Below are 22,666 nucleotides of genomic sequence, written 5' to 3' on the forward strand. Positions count from 1 at the left end.
TTAATTAGCCAATGACCCGGGTGATAAATCAGTGAATTATGCTAAAACTGCCGATCGGATTCTCTCAAAAACTTATCAACCCTTTAATGTTATCCTCTTGATTAATTTTGCGATATCATTTCTAAAAATCATTTCGCCACAAGACAGTGAATTCTCTGATATTTCCGACGGAAAATTTCGACAGGAAAACGGCCATTTTATCCTCGATTGCGCATGCGCACGATGAGAACTGTGGGAAATAGTGTGTGTCCACGTGACCTGCAGCCAATCAGTGACGAGTATCAGCGGGATCCATCAGTGTTCAGTGTTTAGTGATGATTTTAGTTTTTGTTGATGAAATGTGTAAATTATCGCGTTTTTCGCTTGTGATAAACATCAAAAAATAAAAGAGCTCGTATCAGAAACTAACAGGGAACAGAGTAATTAATGATTAGATATGGTAAGTGTTTAATTAACGGTAATTAATAGATGATTTATATGTTTAAATGAGCCGGTCTGGTTGTGGTGACAGGTCTGTGGTGTTGTACAGCACGGCGGCGGCGGAGATTGTGACGAGTTTTTGTTGAATCAGCTGCATCAGCCATGTCTCAACCCTTCTATCGATTCTCACGCTGCTATAAACATTTAATCAATTGTCATTGTCACGTAATGAAGAATTGATAATTTTGGAGATGATATTTTATTTGAAACTGGTCTTCAATTCAAACTCAATGCTTTCCTTCTCGTTCAGAGCTGGATGGGAGAAAGAGAAAGCTGAGCCTGTCTAGAATAGTCACCATGATGAGTCAGTATTATGAGTCCATCCAAGTAGTATTTCTGCTGTTTTTTGCTTGGTAATGAAATTTGTGTAAAGCTATTCATAAGGATACGCTTATGATGTAGTTGAAAAAGCCATCTGATTGTGAAGCTAAACCACAGTTACTGGATAAACCACAGTCCTGTTACTGGACTTACACCACACTGTCCCTTATTGAGAATAAACTGCAGTCCGTTTCTGACTAAACCTCAGTACGGTTACTAACTATTGTTGGCCTGATTTTTACAGGGATTTAGATAAAAAGTCTCATGATGCTAAGTCTTTTGCAATTGTTAAATGATTGTGCTTGAATTTTTGATTTTAGGCAAATCATGATGAACCTCCATACCTAACAATCGGCACCGATGTGTCGGCTAAGTATCGCGGAGCTTTTTGCGAGGCTAAAGTGAAAAAAGTTGTCAGATGTGTCAAATGTAAAGTAAGTCGATTCACAGATGTTTCCATTCAAGCAGGTGTTCAGAATATCACTTATAAAATCTGAATATCTTAAATCTCTGCAGGAAATTTCTGTTTATAATTTCAATGCTGTTCTGTTTTAGATATCGTATAAATCAAATGGCACCAGTGCTGTTGTAACTGATGATTTGGTTTCTGGAAATCTGAAAGTAAGTTTTGTAACTGTGTAGGGGAAAAGCGACCTAGAGATTGAATGTGAAATTTGACATTCGTATCTAGGATGTATGTTATATGAAATCTCTACGAAGAGAGAAAGAAAAAGAGTACAAAGTGTTTCCTTTAGTTAATGATGTGTTTTTGACTATATCCTAATAGTTACCATCTACAGGCGTGTATAAGTTTCAGTTCCACAGCTGTCAGTAAAAGTTAGTTAGAATAACTTAATTTTCAAGGAGTTAGTTTTAGTAGAGTCAAACTCTGTGTAAAGTGGGTCCTGTAGATGACTTATAGGATATGCCCGTAGTCAATACATTGCAATAAATCATATTAATTAGTTCTAGGTAACATTTTGGATTCTTTTTCTCTGTCCTAATGTGAATGTTTAAAGCGTCTAAGACTTATTTATCAATGAATAATTTGTGTTTTGATTGCGCAGGTTGGTTGCTCAGTAGAAGTGAAACAATCAGATGGAAGTTTACTGGAAGGAATCATCAGTAAACTGACTGATAGCAGCATGTACACAGTCGGTATGTATTAAACTATAGACCACCTCATGTGACAATAGACCTGTCCCACTATTCATCAGACTCATATTGATCTGTCATCAACAGTCAATTGATCATTAGAAATACTGCTCAATTTAGTTCAAATTAACAATAACCAGGTAATTAGTGATACCAGTAGTTCTATGTTGTTTGTGTCAGTAACGTGTAACATGCTCGTTCTACAGGATCTGACACCAGTTGAAAATTGTATGTTTTATTTGAGGAAAAATGCTTTAAAATTTTCAACTACTAGATAAATACCATGATAAATGATGTCATTTATCTGCTGCTGTTTTAAACTTGAAGCAATTTTTCAGCGACTGAACGTAATTGTATTGTAATTGTGGCGTTATCTTTTTATAGTTTTTGACGATGGCGATGAACGAACTCTTAGGAGATCTCAACTGTGTCTCAAAGGTGAAAGACATTTCATCGAAAGTGAAGTAAGTGAAAATACGAATGATTTATTTAGAAATTGCGGCAATGAAAAACCTGCCGGCATATGATGACATACGTTTACTAATGTTGTTTGTATTTGATATTTAGACATTGGACCAACTGCCTCTTACCCATCCGGAACATTTCGGCACGCCGGTCATGCACGGCAGTAAGAAAGGTCACAAGAGAAGAAGATACGGTGCTGCGTAAGTGATCAATATTTGTATCATGACCCAGTGTTAAAAAAGAATCAGAGAAAACTCTTACAAATTTTACCAAAAACCTCGAAAACTAGAAGAATCAGAGAAAACTCTTACAAATTTTACCAAAAACCTCGAAAACTAGAAGAATCAGAGAAAACTCTTACAAATTTTACCAAAACCCTCGAAAACTAGAAGAATCAGAGAAAACTCTTACAAATTTTACCAAAAACCTGGAAAACTAGATCAGGGAAAACTTAAAGGGATTTCTCGTCGGGTGGAAAGTGACGACCCTGAGTGTGGAAGTTGATGCGGGGAATTTGAATTTAGATATATGTTTTACAGAGAGGATTCGAGCGATGAAAGCGAAGATGAAAGTCCTCCGAAAAAACGAACGTACGTCGGACGTTTACAGGATATGATCGGACGCGTTGTCTGCGTGGATACATCCGATAAACGCAAGGGAAGTTGGTATCCGGGATTGATAGTTCAACCATCGGCGGCGGATATTACGCTTACCGCTAAAACTCATTTACTCGTTCGATCGTTTAAGGACAGTCGATTGTAAGTATTCAGTAACCGTCAACGGATCGAGAACCGCCATTAAAACTGACGATTATTTTTCGTATTCTAGTTATGCCGTACTGAAGAAAGAAACGAAAGAATTCACGCGTGATATCGCCATCAAGAATGAGGAAAAAATTCTCAAATCTCGTAAGTATTAAAATGAAAGTTTAATTTGCACTATGAATGGTGCCTTCAGAACCTAGCTGCCACCCCTTAGACAATCGGCAGTCTGTACCTCGCACCCCTCAGACAGTCTGCAGACTCGACCCTGAACACCTTAAAATCAGCATTTGATTTATATGGTTGTCTGCGTAGAGAAGCAGGGTACAGACTGCTACAGATACTGATAGATAGTTGCACTAGTAGATTCACTACTACAGTAGTTTCACTGTTGTTTCATTAATTTCTGCGTCTTGTGTGTTTTATTTATCGTCTGTAGTTGACACATTATTTATGTATTTATTCTGTAGCGATAAAAGCGACGAAAGGTTAGCTTCATCCTCTCTCTCTCTCATACCTTAAGATATCTTAACAACACGTTTCATTTATGTCGGGTTTTAAGGATATTTTTCACTCTATACAAATATTGTTGTGTTTTGTCGGTGCTAACAGTTTTGATTTATTGAAATGTGTATTCGTTGTCTCTGCTCGTGTTATTGATTACAGTCAAACTTGCTCAAGTCATTTAATCACTGACTACATCGATTTTTGGGTCTGAATTTGTATTTTCAATTCAATTTACTTAGTCGGTATTTGGATAAGTCATCCACATAATGACAATCACAACTATGACAATTTAACAGACGTTTTATTTCAAATTGACGGAAAATAAGCCACAATTCTGCTCATAACTAATAGATATATTAATTGTACTTACAGCTATAGAGAAAGCTTTGTTGTTCTTGGACAGTAAAGAACTCCCTCCATCGTGGATTAAAGAGGAACTACTCGGAACTGACTCCGAAGGTGATGATGATGGTGAAGAGGTAAATAATGATAACGATGATTGTTAACATCTTGTAAATACTGCGGGTTGAGAGAAAGTTTGTGCTTGAAACGCTTTGAATTTGTTTTGCAGTTGAATAACGATAGCGAACAGGCTTGTGAGGAGAGGGATCGGTTTGTGGCTGAACTCTATAAATTCATGGATGATAGAGGTACTGTTATTACTGTCTAATGTTATATCAACACCTGCTAATTGACCAGTATTAACTTGTTAACGTATTTGTTCAATTCTGTTTCCAGGAACCCCTATTAACAAGGCCCCGGTTATCGGAATGAAGGACTTGAATCTCTATAAATTGTTCAAGATAGTGAAAAATCTCGGTGGATATAATAAGGTTAGTTGCGAGAAATCGCTTGCTGTTCATCCACTTGTTTCATTCACTGTGATTTAGATGAATATTTTTCAAATGGTTTTGTAGGTGACTAATTTGATGAAATGGCGTTTAGTCTATTCAAGAATGGCATTACCCGCCAGCAATACAGCATCACAGCAGATTAAAACTGCTTATAAAAAGTAAGTAAACAATCAACTTAAATAACCGTATTGCATCAATGCTTTGTACACTAAACTGCGCTTATATCTTTGATGTCTTGGAGTCCAGTTAATGTCCAAGACAGTAAGTGAATTCTTGGGCAGTCAGAGTGTCGATGAGTTATCAGTGTATTGTAGTAGAACATGTTTTGGTATTCAGTCACGTGTGGCACGTTATAATCCGAGCAGATGACCCTGTTACAAGCGCAGGGTCTCCACTACATGTATCTATATTGACTGATATATTGTATCGTGTTGTTTCAGGTATTTACACGCATTTGAAGACTTTCACCGTAAACTGGGAACGTCAATGGGAACAGTTAGTCGACCTAGTCGTAGTCGCCATGGCAGCGGACGTAATGTTTTACCGTTCCGGGAACGCGAATCTCCAAAGAGCAACGACAGCATTAAAACAGAGGATGAATTACTGTGTGATAGCGATACTGAATCTAATCAGGTACATACATGATTCCACTTGTGGCGAGTGAGGGTCCGGATATGCAACTGAAGCACATTTCGTTAAGGAAAAACTGATTAGGTTTTGCTATGATAGCTAAATGCTAAATCATTGCTATGATAGGCCACTGGTTTCAGCAGCTTATCGTAGCAATGATTTAGATTTTGACTTTAAGTAGGAAATAGCGAAAAGTAGTTTCCTTCCGATTTATGAATTCTTTTGTCAATTACAGAGTAAGAATAGAGGTGTTAGTCCTCAAAAGAAAGGACGTTTAGCCGGGAAAAAAGAGACTGTGATAAAAGCTGAATCGGCTCCACGTGTGCTGAGAACTGCAATAAAGAAAGAGAAAGACGACATTGTCGTAGAAGACGATGAAATAGCGTCAGAAGATGTGCCAAAATCGAGTCCGCGAAGAGGACGCGGACAGAGAGTCCGAGACGAGAGCGAGGATCGGAAAATAACCGCAGCCGGCGGAAAAGACGAAACGAAATCCGAGAAAACTAAAACGGAACCGGAAACTCGAGAACGACGAGCGAGTAAAATCAGTCTGAAAGACGACGAGAATAATAAAACTAACGCGAAGAGAATTAATACGAGTTCGGTGAAAGATTCATCGGTTAAAACGACCGCGACGACGACGGCGACGACGATACCGAAAACACCGACTAGAATGAGCAGTATTACTGAGAAAACACCTTCAAAACGCACCCTTAAAACACCGGCTAAAACACCATCAACAGCAGCAGCAGCCGGAGTTAAATCTGTGAAAACAATCAGTGAGAAATCTAGAATATCAAAGGGCAGCGCATTGGATAAAACACCGGCGAAAACACCAGCTAAAAATAACATCAAATCATTCAATGAAAAGGTACAATTTTATAGTTTAATGTTTCTTATATATGCAAAATTTATGATATTTTGGCGGAAATTAGTTTTATATTTTGATATGTGTTTCAGACGCGTAAAAAGAAGAAAGACGATGAAAGCGACAAGAAGGACGAAAAGGACGAAGCGAAAGGAAAAAGCAAAATGAAAATCAAGACGGAAATCTCAACGGATCAAGAAATGTTAGACGACGCACAATTGAATACGAACGAAGAGGAAGAAATACCCGAGAAACAATCGTCGCTTAAATTCGACAACATCCCGATCGGAAGTCGTTTACGGATTCGATACGGTCGCGGACGAACTCAGAATATTTACGAAGCTAAAGTCATCAAAGCGGAAAAAGATGGCAACGTCATGCAGTATTTGGTGCATTACGCCGGCTGGAATATCAGGTGTGTGACTCGCACTGAACCATCTTTAATTGCTGCTTCTATCTCAGTATTACATACATTATAGGTTATAGTGGGATGAAATTATGCGCGTATTTGAAATGGTTGTTGATGTTTTTTTTTAGATACGACGAATGGATCAGAAAAGAACGGATTTTAAGTCGTATCAGAGACGTTCCATCTGGTAAGAAAATAAAGATGAAAACACCTCGAGGGAGACCTCTTCCGGGAACAATCATCGCTCCACCTACGACTAAGGTACACATTCATATCGTTAAATACAGTACTTATTTCTATAAGATTTTGCGCTTGACGCAAACAACGTTTTCTCGTTTATCTGAATCATTTTCAGCCGGTTTTAGCAAAAGACGTAAAAGAAACGCCGAAAGTTCGCGCAACGAAGACGTCTGTTTCTACGCCGGCGCGCTCTATTAGCGTTGATGCGAGTAAGAAATCTAACGGGAAACCTGCGGTGATCGGATCATTGAACAGCGGATCTAAACCACGTCCTACTCGGTCGAATAGTGTGGAAATAATGCCGTATCCAACTGGTTTACCTGGTGAGTGTATCCTATATCCATCTGTGGAATACATTGATTCATTTACACATAATGAAAAAACCACAATAGGAAGTAAACATAATTTAGGATTTAGACGTTTTAACTTGAATGCTACGAGTCAATTTCAAAAATAGATCTACTGTATTTCGCAAGTGCAGCTATAACAACAGCTAAAAACATCGAAATGCTCTATTGTTCTTTATATTGTGGGATTTTCCTTCAAATGAATTAGAAAGTCGCTGTCTATAGAAACCAATCTCTAATGTTGTGTTTTTGTTTTGTATTTATAATAGTTGTGAAACGTAGAGGGGCTCGACGTATGTCTGGACATACTGAAACAGAGGCTCATTCACAAGGTACATTGTTTATACATAATTCAAGGTTCCACTATGATGTACTACACATGCTCTACCGGTGTCATTGACATAATCAATTTAGACCAGTCTTAAGAAGATTTCAGACCATTTTTGAACCCCTTGATGATCATTGATCACCCTATTTCTGAAGAGTTCAATAGTAACTGTATCAATGAGTATTGTATTGTGTTGTATCAAATATTGTGTATTTATTTCAGGATCCGACACAGAAACTGATGGAAGCGAAGATACAGAGGAATACGGAGATACCGTATCGAGTCAGGAAGAAACGCCTAAAGACGCGTCTGCAGACGTCGCAGGTACCGAGGCAGACGACGAACAATCGCAGGACGATACGACAGTCGATAAAAAACAGAAAGAGGATCTCTCCGCCGAGAATATCTCCGTTACCGAGGAGATTAGCGACGTCCCTAAAACTTCCGCAGGAGAAAAGAATGAAACAGAAATTGAGAAACGAGATGTTAAAATGGAAGTGATCTCGGAAGTGGTTTCACCGGTGATTGAGAAGAATGAAGAAGTCGAAGTTAAGAAAGAGAAATCGGAGATGGTCGAAGAGGTGAAAGATTGCGACGGTTCAAATGAAGAAAAAACGGACGCAGTAGCCGTGGTGAATACCGACTTAGAAATAGAGGACGACGTAAAACCAGTAGAGCTGAGTGACGAAACAAACATATCAGAGATTGCGAAATCGGTTGAGGATAACGCGATAAAATCGTTATCAGAGATAGAAACTACCGGTGAAATAGCGAACGAGGAGAATAGAACGATAGTTGAGGAAACGAGTGTTGAGACGAGTAATATCAGCGAACAGTTGGATCAGATCGTAGCTGATGTCATTAAAGGAGGAGACGTACTGTGTACGTTGGATGAGAATGAGGAGGGTGATGGAAAGGATACCGGCAAGAAGAAACAACAACGCGCGAGCGCTGGTGGCGTTTTGACGTGTGAGAAAAAACCGGCCAAGAAAAGAATTTGTCAAGAAGACGACGGCCAGGATGAGGCTGAGGCTGAGAAAGAGAAAAAGAAGAAACGCACGAAAAAGAAGAAGAAGGTCGACGATAAAGAGGCTGAAATCGATGAAGAGATCGATGGGAAAACGAAGAAAAAACGATTAAAGAAAGAAACGGCTTCGGAATCGACGAATGAAGAGAAGAATAAAGAATCGTCAACAGCGGAATCTGTAGATAACGCAGCGGGAGAATCATCGGCAGCTGTGAGATCGGCTGCAGGTGCGGCGAGTAATTCCGATAATATTCCCGTCGACGATCATCATTCGGAAACCGGTCCAGTCTCGACGATATTCGATAACACGCCCCCTACGACTCCGGACGGGTCGGTGATGAATTCAGAGACGGCGATGTCGTCGTCGTCGCAGGAAGACGATCAGAGCACGACGAAAAGTGAACAAGACGCGAACGCCGAGGTTGAACGTTACATGGCGTCGTTAGAACGTAAAGAGGGCAGTGAGTCGCCACGTGGCGGCGGAGTGACTACAGCGACGAGTTCCGACGCGGCTAGCGTCGAGGTCGTCACTTCTTCCGCGTCGTCGATTGCTAAGAGAAAAGTCGGAGATCAGAACGGAACGGAGGCAGAGAAAACGACGTGTAAAAAACGTCGGCGGTCTCGAAAAGGAGGAAAAGTTGGACGACCTCCCGGGGTTAAAAATCACGGTTAGTGTTGAATTAGTTCATATTACAGTAGACTTCACTCGCGTGCTTCGAACAAAACGCATTAAAAACAGTGAACTGAAAAAATCCTTATCAAGGCCTTGATTAGGAATAAATAATTTTCGTAATAATAAAAAGAAGGCGGTGAAAGTCTACTGTAGATATTACAGTTAGATTTTATCTAACTGTAAGATTTGATATTGATACTTGTTGTCTTACTTTGATAGCGAGTGATAGTGATGAAATTGCCGGTCGTAGTCCACAAGCCGGTTCAAACACCCCTGAACAATCGACGTCATCTCCTGTTAAAAAACGATCTCCCAGACCTTCGCGATATAACTTCTATCTCGGTGAGTGCTGTTTTATTTCACAATTGACTGAAACGATATCGTACAGCGATAACCTCTGGATAATTTAACATCCCAAAAATAAGAAATTTTAAAGCGAGTCATAAATGATTCCTTGAGTTCAAAGTTTTGAGTGTTATCCATTCAAGTAATTTTCTCAAGGAGTATCATGTGATAAACTATTAGCTCCAGGAAACATTTTAGACTTTATTTTTCAATTCATTCTCAGTATGCTAGTTTTATTTCATTGTCACAACACGTAAAGACATCTCAATGAATTTTAGTTTTGAGTTATCAACAAATATTGAGTTGGTTAGATAGCTTTTATATAGTTGTTTTACAATGCAATGAATTTAACTGGGTTTATCAACAATGTTTCAGATCCCGAACAAGAAGATTTGGATCGCGAGAAGAAAATTGAACTGTTATCGGAACGTATATCAGAAATACGTAAGATCTATATGCAGCTGAAAGCGGAGGTAGCGATGATTGACAGACGTAGGAAACGAGCTCGACGAAAAGAACGCGAAGCTTTGAGTAAGTTATTAGCTATTCTGTGTGTATGAATGTGGGGTTGATTCCAGGCTGATTAGTGCAGTACCTCTATACTGTATCGTATGCAGGTATAACAAATAAAAAACTCACAGTATCTGTAGAAACAGTTGCGAGGTTAAAACTAAACCTCATCTTCGGTGGAAGAAAAAATACAATCGCTTTGTATTTTTTGTTCCTCTGAAGATGAGGTTTAGTTTTAACCTCGAATCTGTAAGGAAATAAACTGTTTCTACGGATACTGTGAGTTTTTTATTCGTTAACTCTACACTGAGATTTATATCAGTTCACTGCAGGTATCAACAATCTGCAGTTTACCCCTGTAAAACGTAGCGCATGTCTGTGGAGGGATGAATGGGGTACAGACAGCAGATCGATACCTGCATTAGTTTGAAATTGACAAATTAAAACTAATTTGTGTTGATTAAATTCCAGGCGCTCAACAGCAGCAGCCATTGCAACAGCAGCAGCTGCAGAAGGTGGTACCAACAGTGGAACCTGAGCAGCAGCAGCAGATGACAGAAGTAACTGTTGCATCTGCAGCTACAGCTATGACTCAGAGTTGACCTTGTCCGGAATCTATTTCATCTACATAAACTGTGCCATCTTTGTACAGTGTACATATCGATATCAAATTGACCTGTATACAATGTAAATAATAATGATATTCTTCTGTTCTCTTCAATCAATGAACGTTAATCTTTCTCGGGCAATTCAAATAGTTTTATCGAGTAGAAACAGTCTTGCGATTCAATTTTCCACTACTGGGTGACGATGTTATGATCGGATATTGTGATAAAGCCTACTTAATAATATAAACACATTACGAAAACCGGTTGTTTTTATTACGAGTAAAAGAATTGTATTTACGTTTTAAGTGTTTTATTATGAAATGATTCTGTGCTTAAAGTGTGATACAAACCTATGCATCGGTTCAAATTGTAATTAAATGTTTTTCCACCTAGTATCAGGGGTTCATTCATTTATTACGTACGCATTAGGTGAGGGGGGAGGGGTCGGTGCAATTGTAATGCTTAATGTATACGAAAAAATGGCCGATTTTGCGTACAGAGGGGGAGGGGTGAAAAAGTCAAATTTCATGCGTGGGTAATAAATGAATGATCCTTTGCGCATTGTAATGTAATGTAATGTAAGGCCAGTTTAAAACTTCATTACGAAGTGTGCAATCATTATTAGCTAACCATTGACAACATACCGCAGTAGAGGGGTTGATTTGAAAGGTAAAATGAAAGAGCTTATCGGGGGTAGATATGTATATGTAATTCACCAGTTGCCTCAAAGACTATATGTACTCATTCATTCGATGCTTGTAAAAAAAAAATGCTTGAAATCTTTTGTATATTATTGACGGGGAATTTTTAAATGAATTTCTGCGTCTTCGCATTAAAAATGCCCTTGAATATTATCTCATTGATGTAAATATTCTTTCAAATATAAACTATATATTGCATAGATAGAATATAATGATATGTTAGGTGTATATGATCCTATCTGAAACTGAATGCTTTTAATTTCAATGTTAGCTGAGCTACCGATGTTCGTTCATCTATCTCATCAGGGGGCATTCATACTAGTACGTTCTACCATTATGAGAGTGATGTCTGAAATTTCACTTTCCCATTTGATGATATGGAAAGGTGTACTTTATGAATAACCCCTGTCAGTTCTTCTGTATTCGTTCTCAAATATTTATGTTCTACATGTGTAAAGATGGTATCCATTATTCTACAATTGGTTGATGCTTTTTGTAAGTTTTGCATATATTGAACTACGATGAATGTATTTGCACCGGAATGTATGTTATATTTAATACAAATTATATATATATATATAAATATATATTACAAATGATATGCTACGTGGAGAATATTTGTCATTCGTTAATATAATACAAGAAAAATATGGGAATTTTTAACCAAGAAATTGAATGAAGGCATTTATTTGAGATAAAGATGTTTAAATAAACACGAAATGATTAAAAGAATAGTTTGACTTTTTCCTTTGGCGGCAATTTTTAGTCTGACGTGGATCAGTATTTCTGTCATTAAACTAAGAAAATTAATATCGACGATTCAGGCAAGATTAGTTCTCAGAAATTCCGCCAACGATTAACATAGGGGCAGCACTTGACGGTTGCCATCTGGTTCGGCTAGGTATTCCGCTGTGGCATGCGAGTATTAAACCCCATTCTATTTCAGCATACTGTTACTTTACTTAAGTTGAATCAGAATTTAATACGAGTTTTAGGCATTTCAGTCGAACTCTTTGGCCCAGCGACTCTAAATGCCAAGAGAGTCTACCTCGGGTCTCGACCACTGGTTTTTATTACAGCGACACAGAAACAATTTTGCGCGGCGCTTAGTTTGAAGCACATGTTTAGTTTCAGCCATTCCACAGCGGCCAGTCAAGCGTTTAACACTTTGTCACACGCCCATTGAACAGATCTACATAGTTGGCTAAATGGTAGACTCAGCGACTAACAAATCGACGTCCCGTGTTTGATCCTCAACTGTTGACCATGTACACGAAATCATATATTTTTTTCCATCCAATTCAACAATAATGTCAATAACAATTAATCGATTAAGTTAGATTAAATAAACTGATAAATAATTCAGAAACAATTAATTAAGAATTTGTATGAATAAAAATTAAGTCAGAAAATTATGAAACCTATTTGCTTATAGGTATTGACGACCAGGAGAATCTTATTTTTAGTAGCTACCTCCTCGGCAGAAAACCTCATTTACAAAGCAAGATTTCATTAGAAAATAAGAATGAATGCATTTTGTCTTATTCTTCATTAAATATGATTTTAAGATTTTAATTGGTGATTCTTATAGAGCCTTAATCATAGGATCAAGTGATAAACGTCTTGTGATATTGATTATATTCTAATCAACAACATGATGTAATATTATTAATTAGTGTTTATTTTACTATTATTTATTCTCTTTTTCTGAACAGTCTTTCAGAAGCTCGTGTTGTTGTAAGTTGTAACTGGTTGTAACTATTTTTGTCGCTTGCCGATTATTGATCGATAGATTGATTTTAGTTAGTTTCGTGGTGTCTGTTGATCGCGTGATCACTCGCGCTTCATTCGTCTATCAGCTCCGATTGCTAACAGTCTCGTTTCCACGGATACGACGTGTATTCATTGTTGTAATGATATTTCGTTGCTATGGTTTTAAGTATTCTCCATGTTCAAACTCATCAGGAAACGGCCGAATTTTCATCTTTTACCAATCAAACTCAAGGTAAGATAAAGATCTACGTAATAAACCGTCACATCACTTAAATTGAAACTAACAGAAATACAACGACTAATTGGAAATACAAATTTGTATTTCCAATTCAATTGTCTTAAGCATTTAAAGTGTTTATTTAGATAAGTTGTCAACAGGAATTTAAGTTGTCATAAATACGACGACTTGTGACTGAATGAAGTTTTTCTTGGTTGTGAATCGTACAACGCATTTGTATTCATTAGGTTGTTAGGATGTGTGTATTCAGTGCGAAAGCAATAAATTTTTATTATTGACAGGTTTTAGGTTTTATTGTTACGGTAAAAACTAGACCACTGAGAGATGACTAAGTACAGAATCGCGTGTTGAAATATGTAGCTTTTGTCCGTAGAGAATGACGCCCTAGCAGGCAGCCGCGCAACCCTCGTGTCTCTCTGTCTGTCCTACATCGTCAAAACGCTTTTGTATCTATTTTTGCGTGTAGGTTAAGTTAAAGTGTGATGTTCTAGGTGGCGGATGAAGCTAGAAAGATTGGTTTTAGATGATAGTTTTTCGTATTACAGGAGTTAACAGGAATCAAAAAATGATAATCTATTGATTATTAATCAATTAACAGCAGGTATGTATCAGATATCTAATTCCACCGCCGTGATTTCGGTTCGGCAAATGTTAGTTTCCTTCATTCGACCTGAGCATCAACTCAATACTGTGAGAGATGAGTTCTCTCATCAGATAAATCTAGAAACTATTGATTGTAGATTTGAATGTATTTTCTTTCAAAATGTCATCTAAATATTTTGAGAGGTAGGTCATGTTATATAATAGGCTTGAGGGAAAATGTTTTCGTGTAGTCACGCTAGGTCAAATCATTCTTATTCTAAAAGTCACAATTTTTATTTCCAATTCAATTTACTAAATATAAGTCACAATTTGGATAATTCATCAACATAATAATCATTCCAAACTATGATGAATTTGACGACTGTAATTACCTCGTCCACTGCGAGTGGAGTTGACTGTGTACATGTATAATCGATAGACATACATGACTTCATCACTAGATGTCGGTAACATCAGTTTCTATTCAGTCATCGATGAAGCTTACACGAGCACCAACATCATGGATTTATTCCACTGGATTATCTTTTATTATGTGGGATTAACATAAAGTAAATTAACAGCGAAAAAATGGCCGTGTCCTGTGAGTATTTTATAATGATTCGTGTGGCAGCTTGAACTGAATTGAAAAACTTTTACTCAATGTTTCGTAGATACAGAGTTTTGGAGCATTTCATTTAAATGAATTTGATTTAATTCGAGCCGTTGAAATCGTAAGAAACAATAAAACAGGGATAGATGTTTGTTAGTATGTATCGGTATATCTATTTCAATTCTCTGGCCTAGATTTAGATACATCACTTCCGATATAGGCCAATTATTTTTGTACTACTGAGGCTGTTGAGAGTACAACATACACATCGATATCAAATAGTGTTTTAATGCATGAATTAAAGGCTTTTTTACTTGTTCAAATATATGGAAAACATGTTGAATACTTGGTGATTTCAAACTGATATTCAGTATTTTGTTAGTATTTTGTCCTGAGAAATACTGATTTCATTTGTTGTGAAATATGTTACTGAGGAACTTACCATTGATTGCTGGTGAATTTGAACAGAAATGTGAAAGGTATTACTGAGGGCCTTACCACCCTTAATTATTGATTAATCCGGACATTTTCTTCGATATTTCAATAAAGTTTTCCTAAAAAAATCAACTTGTTACTGATAGCACGTTTCAGAGTTTGGCAGGCCCGGAAATGTTAATATTTGCCTCATCGAACTGAACTAGTGTTCACCGCGAAAAAACGAATTTGCGGATTTAATTCGAGTTGAGGGTTCTGCAGCACTACAGTGAAACCATTTATCTCATCATCCACTTATTGCTTTATTAATGACCGTCATCAATATTCTGAGATAGTCTCGGTGTTGACAGTGTCCGGCGTGAGTTGAGTGAGTGACCTCGAACAGATCTCCTGCTCAATCAGACCATGGACTCTAGTCCATGATCAGACTTTATACCGATTATCGTTTAGATTTTCTTTCTCATCTTCAATATCAATACCGGACCCTCCATTTTCAGTTTTTTATTGAATTCAAACTGTCAAAAGATGTTAGTCGGTGGTAAGTTATTGGTTTCCTGTCAGTCAGTGATAAGCCTTTCCCTTTTCATACACAGTGTTTGATTTATCAGTAGAGACAGCAGGTGGCTTCATTCACAGATTACACACACATAACTAATTAATGATAACCACTCTTTATATACATAACGACATTCTGTTTATTAAAACTCGCTCAGATATCAGTGACTGATCATAGAAAACTGTGACCAAAACCTTCATCACACTAGAATATCTTGGAGCGGAGTAGCGCGATAGTTCCAACATGAAATACATATATTTCATTCTCCGATGTTTAAGGCGGGAGGGGGGGGGTTGATGGTTTATCGGGAGTTGGTATAATAGGGCTATATCACGAAGAATCTGTAGACATTTTTCCTAAATTTTGTATATGGTAAGAATCTTCTTTTGCCAGAGATTGAGACGATGATTCAGCTGTAGCAGTGAGCCAGACAGTCACCCACACATTATGCTACTAGTATTCCCTTCATTGTTCGGCTGATATTTTCATCATGTCCTGGGTATTCAGCAGGTTTTCATGGTTTTTTTTCTGCTGGTTGTTGAGCGTCTTATCGCGTGAAGCGATGCTAGTATCATCTGACAGTGTCATTAAAACTTCTGGCTCAACCAGAAATCAGAAGTTTTATTTGATGTGACAGGTGTGTATGTTGTCTGGACAACTATTGTCTCTGCTCACAGAGTTCCTACTGTATTGAAATGCGTCTGTAGCTTGTATCAACACAAATACGTGATAAACTGTAGATACTGTGAATTGATACGTGTCCAATCATTCATCGAGCTTTCATTATGATAGGAATATCATTTGCTACTTGGAGATCTGATATTTGGAGACTACAGATCAGTAATACTCGGAGCGAATGGTTTTTAGCTCATAACCTCAAACATTTCGAACTGAGTGAACCACTATTTACTGAAATTCATTATTCCATGAAAAATATGTTAAAAGTAAAATCCTAATTGAAAACTGAAAATTGAAATTTTTTTTGAGATGAACCTGTTTCCTAACTGCCAAAATCAAGTGGAATTTTCCATTTTTATCTAATAATTACTGCTTGGAAACAGTTACAACACTGATCGTGGTCATTGGAAACTTTTATGAGTTTTGAATATTTTACACATCCGATTTTTACTGTTTTTATTTCAATATTTCAGTATTCTATCGATGGCACTTAATTATTTAAAAAAAAAAATGATTTGAATCGAATGTTCGAACTGGAAGTAGAAACCCATTTAAACCAAGGAGTAACGATTGAATCGAAACATCAATACACTCTTAGTTTTTCTTCAAAATTGTAGGTTTTTCATCGACTGAATTGTAGACAGTCTGTGTGGAAACCAATGTTCTTACTTCATCTTTTCATAAAATTCATTTTTTAAAAACGTTTTTTTTTTTTTGTGTACGTAGGATTGTGTGGGTTGGTGGGTACGTGTTGGGTAACTGTATTCAGTAACCGTTGTCTGTAAGACTCTTGAATGCGTTGCGAGCACCTCTTCACTGATTTAATTAAATCTATCATATAACTGTACTCTATACTATACAATACACTGTATTCAGCAAGAACACAATCGGAATGACACCTAAACCAACTAAGGTTAGTTGAAAATTAATCTATTTCTTGGTGATTTTAGTTATTAATTTTTCAGCAAAAAATGATATTTGAAAACACATTTTTTATGACGACAGTTCAACTACAATCTATACGACAGTTTTTTTTACAATACAATCCAAACAATATGATAGTTTTTCAACGGTACGACAATCTAAACAATACATTTTTTGATAGGACCATTTCCTCGTTATGACAATTTTTGACAGGAAAATCGATTTTGAAGACGCCTATTTTCTTGGCTAGTGTCTATACTTGTTGTAGCATATATGATGAATATAGTACTAATTTTCAATGAGCTCTGATTACCCCACTGATTACCTCACTGATTACGAGTAGGTTTTCTCTTAATGGTTATCGATTCCAGCACCTCATTGATAATTGTATCAATCAGTATTTCCTCACTTACCAGTGGTGCTCTCCCAGAGATAATTATTTTCATTGGAATTATTGGATATTTTTTATGCATTATTAATCCGATTTTCTGATTTAACATTTCAACGAAACAATTTCTTTGTGGATATTTGATTATGATCTGATCGTATTCAATTATGATTTTCCCGCCCTGCAGCGCTTATAAACATTATTTAAACAGCCCCTAGTGAACAGTAGCGAACAGCAGCGAACAGTCAGTATGTGATAGGATTAGGTGTGACAAATAACTAGATTAGATTAAAGCTTTCTGCAGAGTCTGTGAGGCATCTAAATGGCAGTACTGGATTTACAGTATTTCGCTCATGTTCCGAACTGCCTTTCGTTCTTTTCTGAAACAGCAATAGAACGTCGTTTTACCACGAACTCCTGGCTCAAATACCGTTCCGTTTGTTCTATCATGTAATCATGTGTAATGTTCTCCAAGGGATGAAAATTCTAGGTTTGTAATAACTGATAAATCGTTATACCGAGGTTCGACTGTAATTCTTTTTTATCTTTCCTCTTTCCCCCTCCTCGCTTTCTCTCCTATCTTTGCTTTCTCTCTTCTCGCTCTCTTCCTTGCCGCGTCTCTGCGCTCTCTCTTTTATACTCTGTGCTCTCTTTCCTAGCTCTCTCCTCTCTCAACCTCTCCGTCCTCTCTCCCTCCTCTCGTTCTGCATAAAACTGCAATTTCGCTTCTTGTAATCTATTTTCATTGTTTATATATTACAGCTATGTCCGAGGATAACGTGATAATAGCGGGTGTAGTGAGTGGTATAGGAGGAACGGTGGTCACCGTGTTCGTCGTTATACTCTGCTGGTGGTGCTATAAGAAACGTAAAGAACAGGAAGAGAACGGAGAAACGGATGTCGAAGGCGGCGGGAAATATCAAACATTCTCATCGTCGTCGTACGAACCGATTCCGTCGAAAGACGTCGCTTCGAAACAAGCGACCGAGGACGTGAAAGAGTTAACGAAACATCCGTGGACCGATCGATTGGATAAACGAAAAAAATCACCGATGCTCCCGAGAGGAACGATCAAGTAAGTGAACATCACCTTTCATCTTATTCTCAGTTACAGCAGTACCGGTACCGTGTGTACGGTTCTCTGTACGGTTCACTGTTAGGTTAGACTCGTAATGAAAATAGCAGCAAGTTTTTGCTTTGACACATGAATATTTCTGGACCCTGCACCACCCTTCCAGATTTGGCTCTACACCAACCGTCCAGCAGGGTGGCCACTTAACCTGCAAATCAGAGAAAAGTTTTTTTTTTTTTTTAAAGGTGGGAATTTGGTAAAAAAGCTATTCAAATCAGGGAAATTTGTTGAGATAGCAGTTTCCGTCTATGTCTGTGTAAATTGATTGGATTCTTAGCACATCATGTCAGGGAAAACAACGTGCATGACAGGCAATAGTCCAGGGAAAAGCAACTCAAATAAAAGTGGCCACCCTGTCCAGGTCTAGACCCTGCAATTTCTCATTTCAGGCGATTATTGCTTATATTAATTAGATATTAATAATTCTTTACAGAGTTCTTTTCAGACGTTCATAATTAGTTTTCATCGGATTTCAATCTTTGTTTTGGTATTTTGATCAGTTATTTATGGAGGGGGTTGTATGAGTGATGACCGGTACGTTTGATTGATGTCAGGAATAACTGTGTTATTTTATGTGAAACGGGTTGTGATTATGAATCAGTGAAATCTCTCTCTTTCTCTCTTTCTCTCGATGAAGAATTGATATTTACCACGCTACCGCTGCTGTAGCCACTGTTGATAATTATTTCTATTGTATTATATTAATGGAACTGTATGGGGAAAATAGAAATGTTTGCGTGAAGATCGGGGTGGGGTGCGAGACGATCTCGATACAATACATTACAATACATTACAATACATTACAATACAATGACCTTTAGATATAGAATATTATCAACATTGCAAAACGTGTTATAAAGTACTTGATTCGTGATGACATGAGGACTATTTTGGCCAGATTACACCTTGGCCAATCGTTCACAATGGTGCCAAATAGGTCCGCGACTGTTGAATCCGACCAGAAACATTGGACCGGGTCCTTGTTAATTTTCAGCACATTTTGAATTATGAACTGTGGGCCAGTTTGACTCGGACCAAATCAGATCGATGCTTATGCAGCGAGGCCCGTAAGCTGTGCAAGGATGGGATGAGCTACAAAGTGAAACAAAATATTTTAAAGAAAACCAGAGACAATAAAAGTAAATGAACAGCAATTGACAATGATAACCACTAGACGGTCATACCCACAATGAAAATAGAAAGATTTGAGATATCGAAACATTTATCAAAAACTCCTATGACAGCGACAGTGACAGTGTCAGGAGTTTTTGATAGATTTTCCAATGTAAAAGTCTTTGTTTTTTCACTGCTGATTCATTGATACTCTAGCGATAAACGATATACAAACACGACGACCGGAATGTCAACCTATAAAGTAATAGCGAGCAGTTGTAGCAGAATTAGCAACACGGTTATTACTGTCACTGACCATCATAGATCAAAGCGTATGTTTGAAGGTCACGCGCACCGTTTTTGCCCATTTGTACCTGAGTTAATCTCGTATTCACTGCAGCTTTCGTTCTCCCTGAAGAATGCTAGATTTAATAAAGAGACGCTGTTCGTTTCCCTGCTGTATTCCTAACTTCTACATCTATCTACCGCGTGTCATCGCTTTACCATAAACGGTTTACCTGTAGTTCCTGAAAGAAAACAACTTCACTTGGAAGGTAAACGAGAAAAAATGCCACTGGAAAAAATTCCATGGGAAAAAATGCCACTGGCCAAACAGAAAGTAATTTTGATACATAAATTCAAGTAGTTACATAATTCGCTTATTTCAGGGTCCATTATGTATAGTGGCGATAACTGACCATTGGACTGAGTGTCAAGATGTACTGTATACATGAAGTCCAGTTCTGTCTCCAATATCACTCTCGCTGTAATGGAGAGAATCATTGTTGGTGGATTTTTTCCTCTACTGTATAACCTACCCACTTGCTCCTATGTGCTCATGCTCTTTTCACTTTCTCGGGGAGAATTAGTCTCGAAAATTATCGTCAAAGTTATAGATTTAATCTTTCCCTCTAGCAAAGAATTTTATTCATTTTTACGAATCTATAATATCCAGGCTTGCGATGATGATATAAACACGACTGCTGCATAATCACACAGGTCAAACCGGGCCGGACTAAACCTGAATCAAATTTGGCCATTCTCTATGATAATAAGAGAGCGCGTTCACATATAAATCACTCACTTGATACTAAACTGGTTATTAAAACGATGCTGTGGCGAGTGAGATTAAAACCAACGTGTTTGGTGTTTGTCGAACATTCGGCACCAGCAGGTCGAGCCGGGTATAAAACGGTCGCGTGATCGCGGCTAATGGTAGCGTTATTAATCTAAAATATGGCGACACATGAGACACGATGAAATATATATGTAATATAAGACAGTGGTATGGAATTAAATTGCCTCGGGGGTAAAGATGATCAATCTGTTACTATTGATATTAGACCGTCTGAATTTCATGCAGAATTTCACGATAGATAGAAATTGATTTCACTTGGAATCAGTCACACGGTGCGTTTCGGTCTTATTAGCTTAATTAATTGCTCAGAACTGTAAAAGCCTTTAGAGAATTGGAATTTACTCAGTATTTTTGCCCGACTGATGAAATTAATGCATTCAACTGAAACAAAACATAAAATGCAATGAAATTCTAAAACGCGATGAAACACTAGATCAATCTGTATTTCGATCTAATCCAGATATTTATCAACCGTTCACCTGTACAATGCTATCTACTGTTAAAATTAAATGTATGAATGTTCTGTGCAAAACAGGTTTTTGTGGAACAATAAAAATGAAATGAAATGTGCATTAATATATGTTGAATATAAGTGTTTAATCTGGATTTCTCATAAACCGGATTAATCTTATCAGTTTTCACTGATGCGGTTGATTTCATGATCAGTTCCAGAGCCAGTGCCAGACATACTGCGTCTAAACCCAGGATGATCAATCTCCTCCTCAAGAGACACACCGCTCAGTGCCCCTAGAACAATACTTCGAGAAAATATTTTGTAAACGTAATTCTTTACTATTACTTAACTTTGTGTTACAATCTCCCAAAAAAAAGTAGATATTTGCAAGGAGGATGCTTCTCCACGTGAGTCCTAATTTACAAAATATTCCGATCGAGGACCCCTCTCCAGTGAGGTCTCGAGGATTATGAACAAAATTTCAATCTAACACTGCTCGGTAACGCAGACTGGATTGGCCCCTCAAACCTTTTCATGTTCGTATAATGACCCGCTAAAAATAACGGTATTTTAATAAATCTATTATTACGACTATCACCAATGCTTGAATGCCACACCCATAGAAGCTTCAGGCACCGATTTCAAAATCAATCTTCGAACGAACGGCAAAAATAAAAATTACTTGCAATTCATACATTTACACTGAAAATACCGAATATACTGTACTTCCTCAATTTTCACCTCGAAATTTGATATTTATATTGAATATGTAAGAATATGAACTTCTAATTTGCGTTTTGTATTTCTTGATTTTCAGCCAAAACCCGCGGGGTTAAAATGATAAACGTTCATTTACCCGTAATATAGATTACATGGCCTGGTTTTATAACATATTATACAGTGTCAGAACCAGACCTATGAGAAATCTTGCTCAGACTCAGTTGGCCCTGAATAACTCATCCTCGCTTGCCAGGGGTCCGGTATCACTCCCGAACTCGCTTCCACCAGCCCCCTGGCCTCACGAAGCGTGATTTCATTACTGGCGCTGTTGCGCATGACGTCATATATCGATTTGCGAAATACTTCCTTGTTCAGTAAAACGTTCGCTGGTTGGTCCATTTAACGGGAAAACCAATAGAAGCCTAAAGTCGTTTGTTACAAGCGCTGTTATTGGTACGACCGGATTCTGGTCGGCTAGTAACGACTCCAACGACTCGTGAGGTCAAGGGGATCGGCGAACAGCTTTAGCGTAGTGGGTTCGAATCCCTTGACGGGTGAAGATGTGAATAACTGTATTCTCCAGACATTTGGGTCTCGATATGGTCTTGATTTTCTAGTAATCTTAAGGAAGCTACAGTCTGCACAACCATTGATCCTGTGATACTCTCTCTCATACTATACGGAATTTCAAGATCT

At 37.7% G+C, this 22,666-nt stretch overlaps 2 protein-coding genes across 5 annotated transcripts in view; both read left to right on the top strand.

Annotated features, from left to right (window-relative positions):
• Positions 1–299: 299 nt before the first annotated feature.
• Positions 300–11,906, top strand: LOC141912547 (uncharacterized). Of its 2 annotated transcripts, XM_074803818.1 has the most exons (23): positions 300–439; positions 1,122–1,235; positions 1,357–1,422; positions 1,869–1,959; positions 2,341–2,420; positions 2,524–2,621; positions 2,961–3,179; positions 3,250–3,329; positions 3,653–3,670; positions 4,062–4,168; positions 4,261–4,339; positions 4,428–4,522; positions 4,607–4,701; positions 4,984–5,176; positions 5,409–6,044; positions 6,134–6,456; positions 6,579–6,711; positions 6,806–7,013; positions 7,307–7,369; positions 7,588–9,060; positions 9,285–9,407; positions 9,786–9,941; positions 10,392–11,906. In XM_074803818.1, exons 1-23 carry the CDS (start codon positions 437–439, stop codon positions 10,520–10,522), a joined length of 4,584 nt encoding a protein of 1,527 aa, XP_074659919.1. In that variant the 5' UTR covers positions 300–436; the 3' UTR covers positions 10,523–11,906. The 2 variants fall into 2 exon arrangements, with proteins under 2 accessions (XP_074659919.1, XP_074659928.1); XM_074803827.1 differs by lacking the exon at positions 3,653–3,670.
• Positions 11,907–13,704: 1,798 nt separating this feature from the next.
• The window catches only part of LOC141902756 (synaptotagmin-7-like), a 43,646-nt gene continuing 34,684 nt past the window's right edge, over positions 13,705–22,666 (top strand). For 2 of the 3 annotated variants that reach the window (XM_074790633.1, XM_074790648.1), the window contains exons 1-2: positions 14,317–14,423; positions 18,176–18,488. In XM_074790633.1, coding sequence (XP_074646734.1) covers positions 14,411–14,423; positions 18,176–18,488 — 326 coding nt within the window. In that variant the 5' untranslated portion in view covers positions 14,317–14,410. Of the gene's footprint in view, positions 13,842–14,316; positions 14,424–18,175; positions 18,489–22,666 lie in introns of those variants that run through there. The other variant, XM_074790639.1, reaches the window with a different exon arrangement.

This window comes from Tubulanus polymorphus, chromosome 1 (assembly GCF_964204645.1).
Source record: "Tubulanus polymorphus chromosome 1, tnTubPoly1.2, whole genome shotgun sequence".
NCBI classification, from domain to species: Eukaryota; Metazoa; Nemertea; class Palaeonemertea; order Tubulaniformes; family Tubulanidae; genus Tubulanus; species Tubulanus polymorphus.

Bases quoted from the DNA above. Each gene is read 5' to 3' on its own strand.
- LOC141912547 (XM_074803818.1), top strand. The intron at 4,340-4,427 runs GTACTGTTATTA...TTCTGTTTCCAG, and splicing joins TAAATTCATGGATGATAGAG to GAACCCCTATTAACAAGGCC. The intron at 6,457-6,578 runs GTGTGTGACTCG...GTTTTTTTTTAG, and splicing joins TACGCCGGCTGGAATATCAG to ATACGACGAATGGATCAGAA.